This window comes from Taudactylus pleione, unplaced genomic scaffold (assembly GCF_031769625.1).
Source record: "Taudactylus pleione unplaced genomic scaffold, aTauple2 ptg000615l, whole genome shotgun sequence".
Taxonomy (NCBI): Eukaryota; Metazoa; Chordata; class Amphibia; order Anura; family Myobatrachidae; genus Taudactylus; species Taudactylus pleione.
Window position 1 is genome coordinate 5,262,458 of NW_028285017.1, and position 13,092 is coordinate 5,275,549.

At 43.9% G+C, this 13,092-nt stretch overlaps 1 protein-coding gene across 2 annotated transcripts in view; it reads right to left on the minus strand.

Annotated features, from left to right (window-relative positions):
- The window catches only part of PHTF1 (putative homeodomain transcription factor 1), a 137,160-nt gene that overhangs the window by 109,863 nt on the left and 14,205 nt on the right, over positions 1–13,092 (minus strand). For both annotated transcript variants that reach the window (XM_088454433.1, XM_088454432.1), the window contains exons 4-5: positions 3,395–3,464; positions 858–1,016 (exon numbers count right to left, since the gene is read on the minus strand). In XM_088454433.1, coding sequence (XP_088310559.1) covers positions 858–1,016; positions 3,395–3,464 — 229 coding nt within the window. The remainder of the gene's footprint in view (positions 1–857; positions 1,017–3,394; positions 3,465–13,092) is intronic.

Consider the following 13,092-nt stretch of genomic DNA (forward strand, 5'->3'; position numbering starts at 1 on the left):
GCTAAACATTTTATCTATTAGCATCATTACAAACTTATTGCTTTGTAAATGTTGGGGGTACAATAATACAAATGTCAAGCGCGAAAAAGGGGCGGGGCTTCCGGGAAGGTGCGGAGCCAAATGAAAACGGGGCGGAGCCTCGCGGCTTCCCCCCGTTTTCGTCACTATAGGGGGCGTGCCCAGCACTCTCCGAGATGCTGGGCAGCCCCCCAGGCTCTCCCTACGCTAGTGAACAGATGCCGTGCGATGCACACGGCATCTGTTCACCTTCTGCACACCCGCTGCTCTGCTAGGCAGAGCAGCGGGTGTGCTCTCCTCAACTTCCCCCCCACCGCGGGACACTGCGGCCCGCGGGCGGGACAGCGGGACAGTCCCATAAAAACGGGACTGTCCCGCTGGAAGCGGGACAGTTGGGAGGTATGCTTTTGCATCTTTCTTTGAATGTATTTTGAGTAATATCTCTTAGTGGGGCAGATGTATGAGGCTCTGGGAAGTGATAAAGTGCAGAGTGATAAACGACCAACCAATCAGCTCCCAACTGTCATGTTACGTTTGAAAAATGACAGTTGGGAGCTGATTGGTTGGCCGTTTATCACTCCGCACTTTATCACTTACCAGAGCTTCATACATCTGCCCCAATGTCTTTTAAACGGTCTTCCACCAGTACGCAACATCTTATCAGTTCATTCTCTCTGCAGTACTATTTCGGTATAAATAATTCAATTAAAATAAAATATAAAAGGTATCTTACTAATAGCACACACACTCGTAAAAACTGAAAGTCAGACACATTTACAATATTACTTGAGAAAGGTGTGACCGTGTAAATAGACCCATACAAATGTCCTGATGAATACCTTGCATGATGTAAAGTACCAACAGCCAAGTGTAGACACAGGGACTAGTAACGCGCATCCACCACTTGCTGAACAAAGGAAACAGCACCACTCTTACTAAACCTTTCCGAGTAAGAGACGTCCATGGGCTTTCAGGTTTAGCTTTGGCAAATGTTGACCCTGAAACAAATGTAAATGGATTACATTCTTAACTCCAAGCATTGTTACTAAACCAGTTGTGCAATAGTGTAACTGGTTTAAAGTTTCATTATCTATTCCCTATACACAGGAAAGGCAGCCATATTGTAGGTTTTACCAATATTTATGTCTGCACTTTACCAATAGGATAAAACAAAATTACTGTATTGTACCTCACAAATGGACAAATTGTGAGATTTTAAACTTACAGCTGAGAGTTACATGTGTTTTTAGCAATATTTTCCAAAGTTGCTTAAAATTATATAATATTCACTGTACAGCTGGTTTAGTGTACCCCAAATTTCATTAGAGGCCTTAATTTGCTGGAATCACTTGCTTAATATCATTTTCCCACAATTAATAAATAATTAAACAATTAGTCATTTGACACCTATGAACCCCTTACAGGACAACATCGTATGTGATGGGGCCGGAGCTAGCAGTGCTTCAACTGGCAAAATCGCATCACATGCGACTGTGTCACCCCACTCTGTGCCCTTGGCTTTAGAGGAGGAGACCCATTCTGCTCAACTGCACAACGAATCTCCTCCGACTCCCAGGAATTGATGCTGAGGTCTGTGACTGCGAACATCACATCCAGATTCGAGCACCAGAATGCCGCTTGAATGGCACTCCGAGGGCATGCAATGGGAACCACAGTGTGGGGAGGGGAACCTAGTTCCCCTCCATGCACTATTTGGCTGATCTCTGCAAGTGCAGAGATCAGTTGCAGCAGGGGGACACACTGTCCGCTGAACTCTGCATGTGGGGGAAGGGGCGGTGTTATATGCCCATAGGTGTGAGGAAGTAACCCCCAGGGTGGAAAATCTAGTATAAGAGGAGTTGGAGGAGGGATAAAATAAAGTATTATGAGGCTGGAGGGGGGTAAAATAAAAATTTTAAAAACTGGGGTGTGTGGGGGAGGGGTAAAGTTACTAGGATTTATGACCACTGTGGGGTCTATTGCCAACGGGGGAGGGAATTTATTTATAATGGGGGGCCATTGGACAAAACACCCACTAGATATATTTTTTTTAAATAAAATATTTAAATATATTATTACAAATAATTTTGAAATCCGATGTGGACGGTATTGCATAGCCGCAAGGAAATGGTTGTGTAATGCCGTCCAACTAAAATGCAAATGTCTCAGGAGGTATCTGTAGGAAATAGAAACCTCCTGCATGCATCTGCGATCCAAGTGCTGCGTCTGTAGATGCTGCTTCGGATCACCATCGCGACCAGCTGACCGTCTGAACCCCTCTGCCAGGTCCAGGTAATCTGCATCAGACCCTGGGCTTGGCACGCCTACAGAAAGGGGGCAACACGCTCCGTTTTTTTAGAATGGTCCTGGTCGCCTCCCCTGCTCTGCCTCCCAAACACTGCATCATGTCAATCATGCTGTGGCTAAGGGGGGACTGCAAGCGATCACGGAGGACCCATTCTGCACATGCGCAGACTCTTAACAATCAGATATGTACGTAAACTATCGGGTTTATGTACATATCTGAATAATCTTTTTTTTTTTAACAAAATATTTTATTGGAGGTCATCATCAAAATACAAAAAACAATACATTGTCTTGAATATAAAATGAATTTGAACACATTCAAAATGTACAATTTTACAGAAGTAACTATAGGTTAACAGTATAAACATTTCGGTGATTAGTATATTAGCTGAAATCAACAAAAGCAACACACAAAATTTACTGAATATTATAACCCAGAACACTCCAAAAATGTTATATTATAACAGAAAAGAGATAAAAAAAATCCAAAACAAAATGAAATAAGAAGAACAGAAAGAAAAAGACGGGGGTGGGAATTCAGAGGGAGGGGAAGGAAGGGGGTTTTAAGGTAGAGTAATCAACGGATTCTAGGAGTAGGGTGGGCCTGAGAATGGAACCATGGTGACCAAATCAAATGACATTTAATCACCAAGTTATTTTGTAAGCTGGAAATATATTCCATTGATGCAATATAGTTAATTTTAGCCAAAAGAGCATCTTTTGAAGGTGGGCGGTGGTATTTCCAGTGTCTGGCTATAAGGGTTTTACATATGTGAATAATCTTAAACATCAGGTGTCAGCCATGATCAAATCTTCATTCCTTTATCTGAGAAACATAGCCAGGATTAAGCATTTGATTTCCACAGTAGATCTGGCTATACTTCTACATGCAATTGTATCCTCACGCTTGACCTACAGTAGTACACTCTACCTGGGGCTGCCAGAAATCTAATTACACTACTTACAATTAGTATAAAAGGCATCATCCAGGCTTTAAAACTACATTGCCCTGACCCTGTCACATAACGCCCATGCTACAATGCATTCATACAAAGCATTATTTACTTACCTCTAACAAGGTCAACATCAATCAGATTAGATTTCATATGGGCCATCTTCTTTGGCTTATTCTTGAAACCCTAAGAGATAAAAAAACATATGAAAGACAGTTTGCTTTGTAAAGTAGGATCAGCTGCATGTGATGGTTAAAGATACCAAGAAACTATGATGGCAAATATATAGAAAAAAAAATACAAATATTTGGAAATAAGGGGCTCTAAAATTAATTGCACTGTCATCGTTATGCAAATGCAGGGTCATTCTGTACCTGTGAATGTCTCGCCTAAGGCATTGCCATAGAGTGCAGTTGGCTCCCAGTGGTTGATTCAATCAGGAACAAGGGGCCTGATTCAGCAGAGGACGGAGGTGCTATCGCAGCTGCTTACATGGTAGCAGCTGCGATAGATCACATAAGGTAACACAGCAGGAGGCGTCACATTTCCTGCATGCATTACTGATCCGAGTTGCGTTCTAGAATGCAACATTGGATCATCTGCGAGAGCATCGGCCCTCTAAGTGACCCATGTGGTCACGTAAGCCAGCTGTCGCAAAGAGGCCAGGCAATATCCATCAGCCGACGAAGATCCTGGCCTTGTCACGCCCCCGTTTTGGGAAACGGAGGCCGTTGCCGTCCCGAAACAGCAACAAACTGTCAATCACTGACAGTCTGCTGCCGATCTGCGAGTGACAATGCAGACTCGTACTGCAGATAAGCAGTACGGGACTGGTGCATGCATAATCCCAAACATTGGTAATGTTTCTGAGATATCACTTGCTATTTTTTATTTTATTGCATGAATATCCGCATAATTGTAATTTTCACTTTGCTCCTATTGGGCGTTTACCTATATTCTGCGTGATGCATGGGACATACGTGGGTGGGTTTTAACATAAGACTACTAAAAGTCTGCCCAGAAATACTCACTCCTATCTAAATTGTCATAACACTATTAGAGACCAATTATTATTTTCAACCTGTATTTGCTGCCTTTTTAGTTTAATCAATTACACCATTCTGATATTAATGCAACTTTTGATTTACTTACTGCTGGACTGGTGATTGTTTTTATAGAGGTCCTTATTCAGGGGGGAAACAAGGTGACTGTGGGGCCTATTCATCAACACTAAAATAAAGTTTTTAAGGCCATTTTCCTTAATTAACGTTATTTTAGTATTCATGAAGATACTTAGCACAGGAGATATTACTGAGATCTCCTTGCTAAGTCCCCTGCGATAATTTCCACACTCCCCATACATTAGTATGGGGATATGGAAATTATGGTATTCATCAAATTCCGAAAATTATGTATTTTCGGAATTTGATTGAGTTACTATTCGTCACTGTGAGGTGGCGAATAGCAGGTAACCCTTGTCTGTGTCAGCGTGTGCAGGTCCCCCGGCGTCTTCCTCCGTCGCTCTGGTCCTTCCTCTGGCTCCGGTGGCTGGTCTGACAAGTGTTCTCCCAGCAGAACACAATAAAGTTTAGAAAAAAAAAAAATGTTTTTTCTTTTCTCTAAACTACTATGGTCAGCTGGGAGAACACGTGACAGCACAGCCACCGGAACCGCTGCAGCGGGCAGGTAAGTACGGGGGGGGAGGTGACGGGGGGGAGAGGAGCGGGGGGGGAACACAAAATTACCGCAGATGTAGGTAGTGTTGCGCATGCGCTGGCTTTACGAATGTAACAGCGCATGCGCAGCACGGATTATAGCTGCGGTAAATTAGAAAGTTAGAGTAGAGAGGGAAAACTATCTATTTCCCGAAAAGCTGTCATCGCAAAAATGACAGCTTTTCGAAAAAGATAGTTATGGAGAGGAGGAATACGCCATGAAATTTCTAAACCTAATTACCTCCAGTGAAAGTTTATGTATAATGAATAGGCCCCAGAAGCTTGATACTGAATAAAGACACGTTTGAGTGGATGAGAACCACCCCAATGGATGGAGATCAAGCACATGAGTGCAGGTTTTACTAACAGCTGGGGCTTGTAGTTTCACAACGCCAGGAGAGCCACAGGTTTAGACCTACAACTAGGTTTACATGTAAGCTAAGTGACTCTGAAAACATAAGCATAAATTTGGGGATACTTTGCAGGAGAGGCGTAAGAGAAAAGGGGGCCTGTGTGCAGGACCTTGTGGGCCACCTCCTTTCCCTGAAGCAGTCTGCCGAGTAGACACTGGCACATTCAGAGTCTATTGCACATGCGTAGGTCTCCGGGAACATGGTGGCAGTCTAATTTTCATGGTGATTTCTGCGATGCCGGAGAGGAATTTATAATGAAACCTGCACCCATTATAGATACGCCCATGACACTATGGCTAAAATTTAAAAAGAGAAATGTAAAATGTCAACACCCTCAAATAGCAGCTGCACAGAGAGACAAACTCACAGATAATTGTTAATTCCTACAATATATTGCAGTAACAACATACCTCCCAACTGTCCTGCATTCAGGACAGTCCCATTTTTCTGGGACTGTCCTGCTGTTCCACCTGTGTCCCGTTGGGAAGAGCACATACCGCTGCTCTGATGCAGAAGGTGAACAGATGCCATGCACATAGCATCTGTTCACTAGTGTAGGGAGAACCTGCGGGCTGCCCGGCATCTTGGAGAGTGCTGTGCACGCCCCCTATAGTGATATAAATGGGGTAACTGTGAGGCCCCGCCCCATTTTCTAGATGCCCCGCCCCTACAAAAGTTGGGAGGTACGGTAACAACCCCACCTGCCATATAGTGCACAGAGATACCCCCACTGCCAGCCATACAGTGCAAATAAATAAACTCCATAGAAGATATAATTTGGACAGAGACTGCCTTCCCTCAAATGCTGGCCATATACTGGATAATAATTATCAGCCCAACTGCCAGCTGGGATACATTTAGTATCCTGACGCAGCGGATGCCGGCACTTAGAACATCAGCGCCGGAATCCCGGTACATTCAAGCACAAAAGAAAAAGGATGAAGTGTTGTAAGTGGTGCACTACTTGTTAATACTTAACATTTATTGTTATATAATTAATATCAAATATACAAGGAAAAAAAGCGAAAATTGATTCAAAAATATATAAGTATGTCACAAAGATGAAGAATATTGTGATTAAAATGTGATTACGGCGCACGTGTCTGCCTCTATTATGTCTCAATAAATGGCTGATATAGTACTTTAATTCACACCTATTTGGTATTATCAGAATTCAGCTAGATAATCTGTGTGTTTGTGTAACTGCATAGGGATTACATAAAAACCCAGAGTGTTCTGTTTATTGTTTATAAGATCAAATATTAAAGATCTTATATAATCGCCTGGTTTCTGCTTGTCCAGCAGACCATGGGTTAATTTAGAATTAGTAATATTAGAAAATATGTTAATATAGTTTATCAGAATACACTGTATTCTTTTACATCCAATAATTATACATTCTCAGGGAGTAGTTTTAACAATGTGCTGAAACGGTTAAGGTGAGTTGTATTACACCACTGACAAATGATCTTAGTATCACATATTATTCCTTTATTTATTAGTGGAAATATTTTGAAGTAATAATTCACAGTAATAGTAGTGCATTAACACATCCTCCCACAGCTTTTTGGAAAAAGTTTTCCTATCCTGGCATGTATTGCTGGGAAATATGCAAATAGATCACTCTATGTATGAGTAAAGTTGCATATTTCCCAGCAAGAGAGTGATAGAGGCAGACACGTGCGCCGTAATCAGTTTTTAAGCACAATTTTCTTCATCTTTGTGACACACTTATATATTTTTTTTAATCAATTTTCATTTTTTTTCCTTGTATATTTGATATTAATTCTATAACAATAAATGTTACGTTTTAACAATTAGTGCACCACTTACGACACGTCATCCTTTTTCTTTTGTGCTTGAATACAATATAGATATCTGTGGTAGCACCCCTTAGCTACATTATTTGATTCTTATGATATAGAATATGAGGGTCGAAAACTTCTCTCTTTTTTGAGAGGAAATATATTTTCTCTTGTGCGACTGTAATTGCTTTATTGGAATCCCGGTACATGTCAGAATCCTGGCACCAGCATCCCGAAGGTAAGTAGCTGAGGTTTAACCTCTAATTTCCACCATATATTGCATAGATGAGACAGTCCTTATCAATCTTTTTCCTTTGCCAGTCATTCTCCCAAGCACTTATCTGTGTCTCTGTGCCTCCACAAGGTCTCAATTTTTGCTTTCATTTTGGAGTTCCAGAAATAGCAATAAAAATATTGCTTGTTTATGTTTAACCACTGAAGATTTGTTTTTCCAAAGTGACCTAAAAAGTGTTTTGTCTTTTTTTCAATTTATGTATATCTGGTTGTTAACAAAAATACATATAAAAATGGTTATCTATACAGCATACCTCCCAACATGACCCTCTCCAGGAGGGACACAATGCTCTGGTCCTGGACTTCCCTGGTAAGACGTGGGGCTGCAGCACAGTTCAAAAGTCAAATAGGGGAGCCACACCAACTGTCATTTCACACGCTGCCAAACATCACTGGCTGGGACTCACTGGCAGTTGGTGTGACTCCCCTATTTGAGTTTTGCACTGTACAGCAGCCCCCTCCCTGGAGCCGCCACCAATCATAAATTACCAGGGAAGTTCAGGACCAGAGCATCGTGTCCCTCCTGCACAGCATCTATTCACAGTACGGGAGAAGCTCGGGGCAGCCCAGCATCTCGGAGATGCTGGACACGCCCCTTAGTGATGTAAAGGGGGTGTGCCGCTAGGCCATGCCCCTTTCGTATAGGACACGTCCCTTTATGGGAACGCGCGTGCCTTTCGGCGCGCGGATGATCCCTCCCTTCAGTACCTGCCCCCTGGGTCCCGGGAGCTTATGAGCGGTGATGTGCTGCCGGACGAAGGGGGGTAGAGCCTGAGAGGGAGCCCCAGCCTGTGGAGGCCGGTGGGCAGTGATACTCACCCTGCCTGAGACGCAATGGCCGACAGCACAGAGAGGGACCGGTGGTGACAGTTTACGTAGCCGGTGTCCAGGAGGCGGGGCGGCTGTCAGAAGGGGGCTGGTCTACTCAGCTGATCTACAGGAGCCTTCGGTGGTTATGATCTGTCAGCAGCGCCCTGTCAGCGGAAGTTTTAAACACAGTAGCGCACGCAGGAGGGGGTTTCTGAGTACCCAGAAACCCTCCCTGTCAGACTGGGGTGCAGGCACCATGTACTTAAGCCCCTCCTTCTCACTGAAAATTGCCGTGATTTGCGGCTCAATATGGAGAAGACGGAGCCGATATCATATGTACTATGGATATATTACCGTACCTTAATCACCAATCTGATGCGATTTCAGTAGAATCAAGTCACTTGGCCCCGCTCCCCTCCCGATTGACACACGAATCGCGGCATTTTGCTGTGAGGGGGAGGGGCCTAATACATGGTGCCAGCCTGCTAGGTTCAATCAGATCTGCTGCAAGGTAAGTTTGTTTGTAATGTATATGTGACATATGTGTGTGCGTGACCTATGTATTTGTATGTTTATATGTATGTGTAAACATATGTGTGTGTGTGTGTGTGTATGTATATATATCATACAGATAGGCAGCACTCTGAACAACAAACTCCACACACGGCTGGGTAAATGATCATCAGGATGACAAGGTATTAAAGAATCCATTTACCCAGCCGTGTGTGGAGTTTATTGTTCGGAGTGCTTCCTATCTGTATGCTGTACATTGTACCCTGACTGCAGGGTTACTAAGGTGGGCACCAGACGCTGGCGTTGGACATAAAGGGACTGCTGCACGCTTGTTGTACTAATTATAGATTATATATATATATATATATATATTGGAACCCCCCATACAAATCCTGCGTGTGCCCCTGAAACACCCAACAGGAGGTTGCGAGCACTGCCCAGGGATGTTAGTGAGTAAACTGCATGTGCTCCACATATACAACAGTGATACTGGTACACTGATATAGAAATATAACACTATCAGTGTATAGTGGCCGGGGTGTAGGAGGAGTTTGTGCTGCAAGTTTATTCTGATGTTTGCAATAATTTATTGATTATTAGGTAAATCAATACCAGGCATTCCTGCCAAATATCTCAAGCATGTGTTTTTTCTTTAGTATATAGATGTATAGATCCAGTTGTTAACTTTTGGTTGTTTTGTTTAATTTAATTTATTGCTAGCCATTCAGGTGGGAGGGGATTGGGGGTAGTTTGTAATAATTCCATACACATACCAGGTTTCATTAGTTAAGAGCCCCTATCAGGCTGTAGAGGTAAATATAGAAGTACGAAATTTAAAAGTGCATTTTAAATATAATTTTGGTGTTATACTGGCATTAAACTGAAGTCAAGCAGAAGTATTACACCCCAACTCCAAACCCAACAGATATCAAAACACCATTAGGACAAAGTCTCAAGAAATGCGAGATCAAAATCTCAACTACAAGCACCGGATGTCAGCATTACCAGGGCAATAATTACTGGACTCTGTTTGCTCATGGTAAGAAATTAACATTTTACTTTTTAATCTCTATGCTAGATATCTGGTTTCGCAAATACCTCAAAGCTTACTGTATTCTGTGCCAACTTCAGTTTTCCTTCTAGAAATAATGTCTTATTACCTTAGTCCTTTGCCTTGCAGTGGCGTCACGCAGGGGGTGCGGTCGCACCGGTGTCCCCCTTCAAGGGGGTGACACCAAAGAGAGCAGCACACACACCCGCAGGCCGCATCCCCTTCCCCGGCAACACCGCACCCCGCCGACCCCAAACGGGCTGGCCCTGCACGCTGCCGCAAGGGGTCATTTCATGCTTTCTCTCACAGCGGCCGGCGTCCAGCGCACACACAGACACAGAGCACAGAGAATCTCTTTGTGCCTGTGGGTGGCTCTGGACGCCGGTCGCGGTGACGTCATCACGCATGCGGCACGCCGGAGAGAGAAGAAGACATTGTGACATCGTGAAGAGAGGTAAGTAGTATTGCACAGGGGAGGGGGCACTGTATAGGGGCGTTACTGGGTGAGTTCTGGGACCATTGCATAGGGGCACTACTCGGGGTACTGTATGGGGGCACAGTATAAGGGCACTACTGTCTGGGGGCACTGCATAAGGGAAGCTCATGGGGGTATTTTATAAGGGGCACTACTGGGGTCATTGCATAAGAGCACCACTGACTGTACTGTATAAGGGGAGCTCCTGGGGGTATTATAAAAGGGGCACTGCATAAGAGCTCTACTGGAGGTACAGTATAAGGACACTACTGACTGAAGGCACTACTGGGGGCATTGCATAAGAGGAGCTCCTGGGGGTATTGTGTAAGGAGCACTACTGGGGGCACTGCATAAGGGGCACAGCGTAAGGGGCTTTAATACAGGAGGCATTGCATAAAGGGCTATAATACAGGGGGCATTGCAATGCATTGCATAAAGAGGCACTACTAAAGTGGGAACTGCATAATGGGCACAGCTACAGGGGGCATTGCATAAGAGGCACTGTTACTGGGGGCATTGCATAAGGGGCACTACTATAGGTGGCATGGAATAAGGGGCACTACTACTGTGGGCATTGTATAAGGGGCACTACTGTGGGCATTGTGTATAAGGGTCAATAATGTGGTCAGTCTGTAAAATGGGCAGTACTGTGCGTCAGAACATAAATAAGGGACACTACTTTATGGTGTAATGTGGATAAGATTGTGCTACTGTGTGGCGTAATTTGAATTTGGGATAGTATTGCATGACCATGCCCCTTTCTTTCGAGATCACGCCCCTTTTTGCGACACACGCCTTAGGCGCACACTGTCCTTTTATTGATAAATCGCCGTGGAAGGGGGGGGTCATTCCACCACGTCTCTAGGACCACTTTGAGCACTGCTACTCAGAATATCGGGCGTGGCATCATCACGCCCGCCGAGTGCGCATGACATTCTGGGAGGAGCACAGCCTTGTAAGAGGGAAGAATTTGCGGAGCTGCGCACCTTGGTCCCAAATTTATTTTTATTTCTTTTTTGTGGGGGCGGAGGGGTGGTGTCACCGTGCATTACAGCACCGGATGACACCAACCCTAGTGACGCCTCTGCCTCATGTCATCTAACTTCTAACACAGTCTACTTTAACTTTCAAATTCTCCACCCATTAAATCTCCACTTTTACTCCCCGCAAATAATAAAACTTTTGTTATTGTGCAGACACCTTTTCATCACTGTATTCTCACTTGCTTTTCTGCAAATCTCTTGCACTTTCACTCACATTCATACTTTATTCCTTCTTCCAGTTTCCTCCCCCTATTTACCTCAGCCACACCATGACCATGTTTTCTTCCATTTCCCCCTTCACTCAGTGTCTACCTAATCCTCTGCTCTGCCCCCTTTTTCCATCTTTATCCTTTCCCCCTTGTCTTCTCCACTTCCTCCTTCCCTCATCTCCCCTCCTCTGTCTGCCTTCCTCCCTCTCCTCTCCCACTACTACACTTTATTATTCTTCTATCCCACCACGGTCCTACTACCCCACTGCTAATCCCTCCTCCAACGCTTCTCTCCATGTCACCTCATCCCACCTCCATCCACATCTCGTTAAACTCCCTCCTAGATGTCCCAGTGGCATAACCTGTCACCCCACCAGTGGTAATAAATTCCTCCAGGGGCATAACACCCACAACCGTGTATCCACAGGTCCTCACTAAAGAATACCCCCCACCCTCCAAGTGGCAATAAACTCTCCTGCCTATAAATCCAACCCCCACCAGTGTCAAATAAACCCTTTTTAATATTAACCCAGTGATTTTTGCATAGGGTGCAGGGTGTGCGATGTGGCCCCATGTGCACCGCACACCCTGTACACATTATAGATACGCCCCTGGAAGGAAGATTAGGGAAAACAGGAGAAATAGGGGAAGATGTGGGAACGAGGAGGGGATGGGAGGAATAGAGGGAGACGTGAGAAGTAAGGGGAGATATAAGAAATAAGAGGAAGATGGGAGGAAGCGGGGCGATAGAAGGAATAGGGGAAGAATATGGGCAGAGGAAGAATATCGGAAGAGAGATAGGGAGGTGGGAGAAGACTGGGAAAAAGCCCTGCACAATAGCTAGCGTCAGGCAAATGGCGAGTCCAAAATACCAAAAAGGAGTGCTGGGTGCTGTAATAAAATTAGGGATTTTGAGAAGCAGGGCACGGAATAAGCAGTGATATGATATACATAAATATAAACAAGGCTGTGTGGTTTGAATCTGTATTAAAATATACTCTTGCTTTATTTGCAATATTTATTTTCATTATTTAAAATTTTACATGGGGGGTATCCAATTAGCTGCGGTAAATTACCGTGGCTAATTACCTCGCCCGTCGCTATCCAATTATCCCCGAAGCCGGCACTTATCAGGGATTTTGTTTCGCCTGCCTAAGGCAGGCAAAACCAAATCCCTGATAAGGTGTTTTCCTCCCGATTGCAGCAGAGAAAATACATAGGTCCGTGACATTTCGCGGATCCTATGTATTTTCGTGAGAAAAACTGAAAATTTTAGAGCGTAATAAACGGGGTTTAATTGGATAGCACGGTAAAAAAAATGGGCGAAAAATAACCGAAGATCTGCGAAAAAAAAAAAATTTTTACGTCAAAAAATTTATCTGAGCCAATTGGATACCCCCTCCTTAGAATAATAAACTACTTTTGTGTTAACCAACAACAAAAAAACCCTCTTTTATTATTGGTAAATATTTATTATACTGAAAAA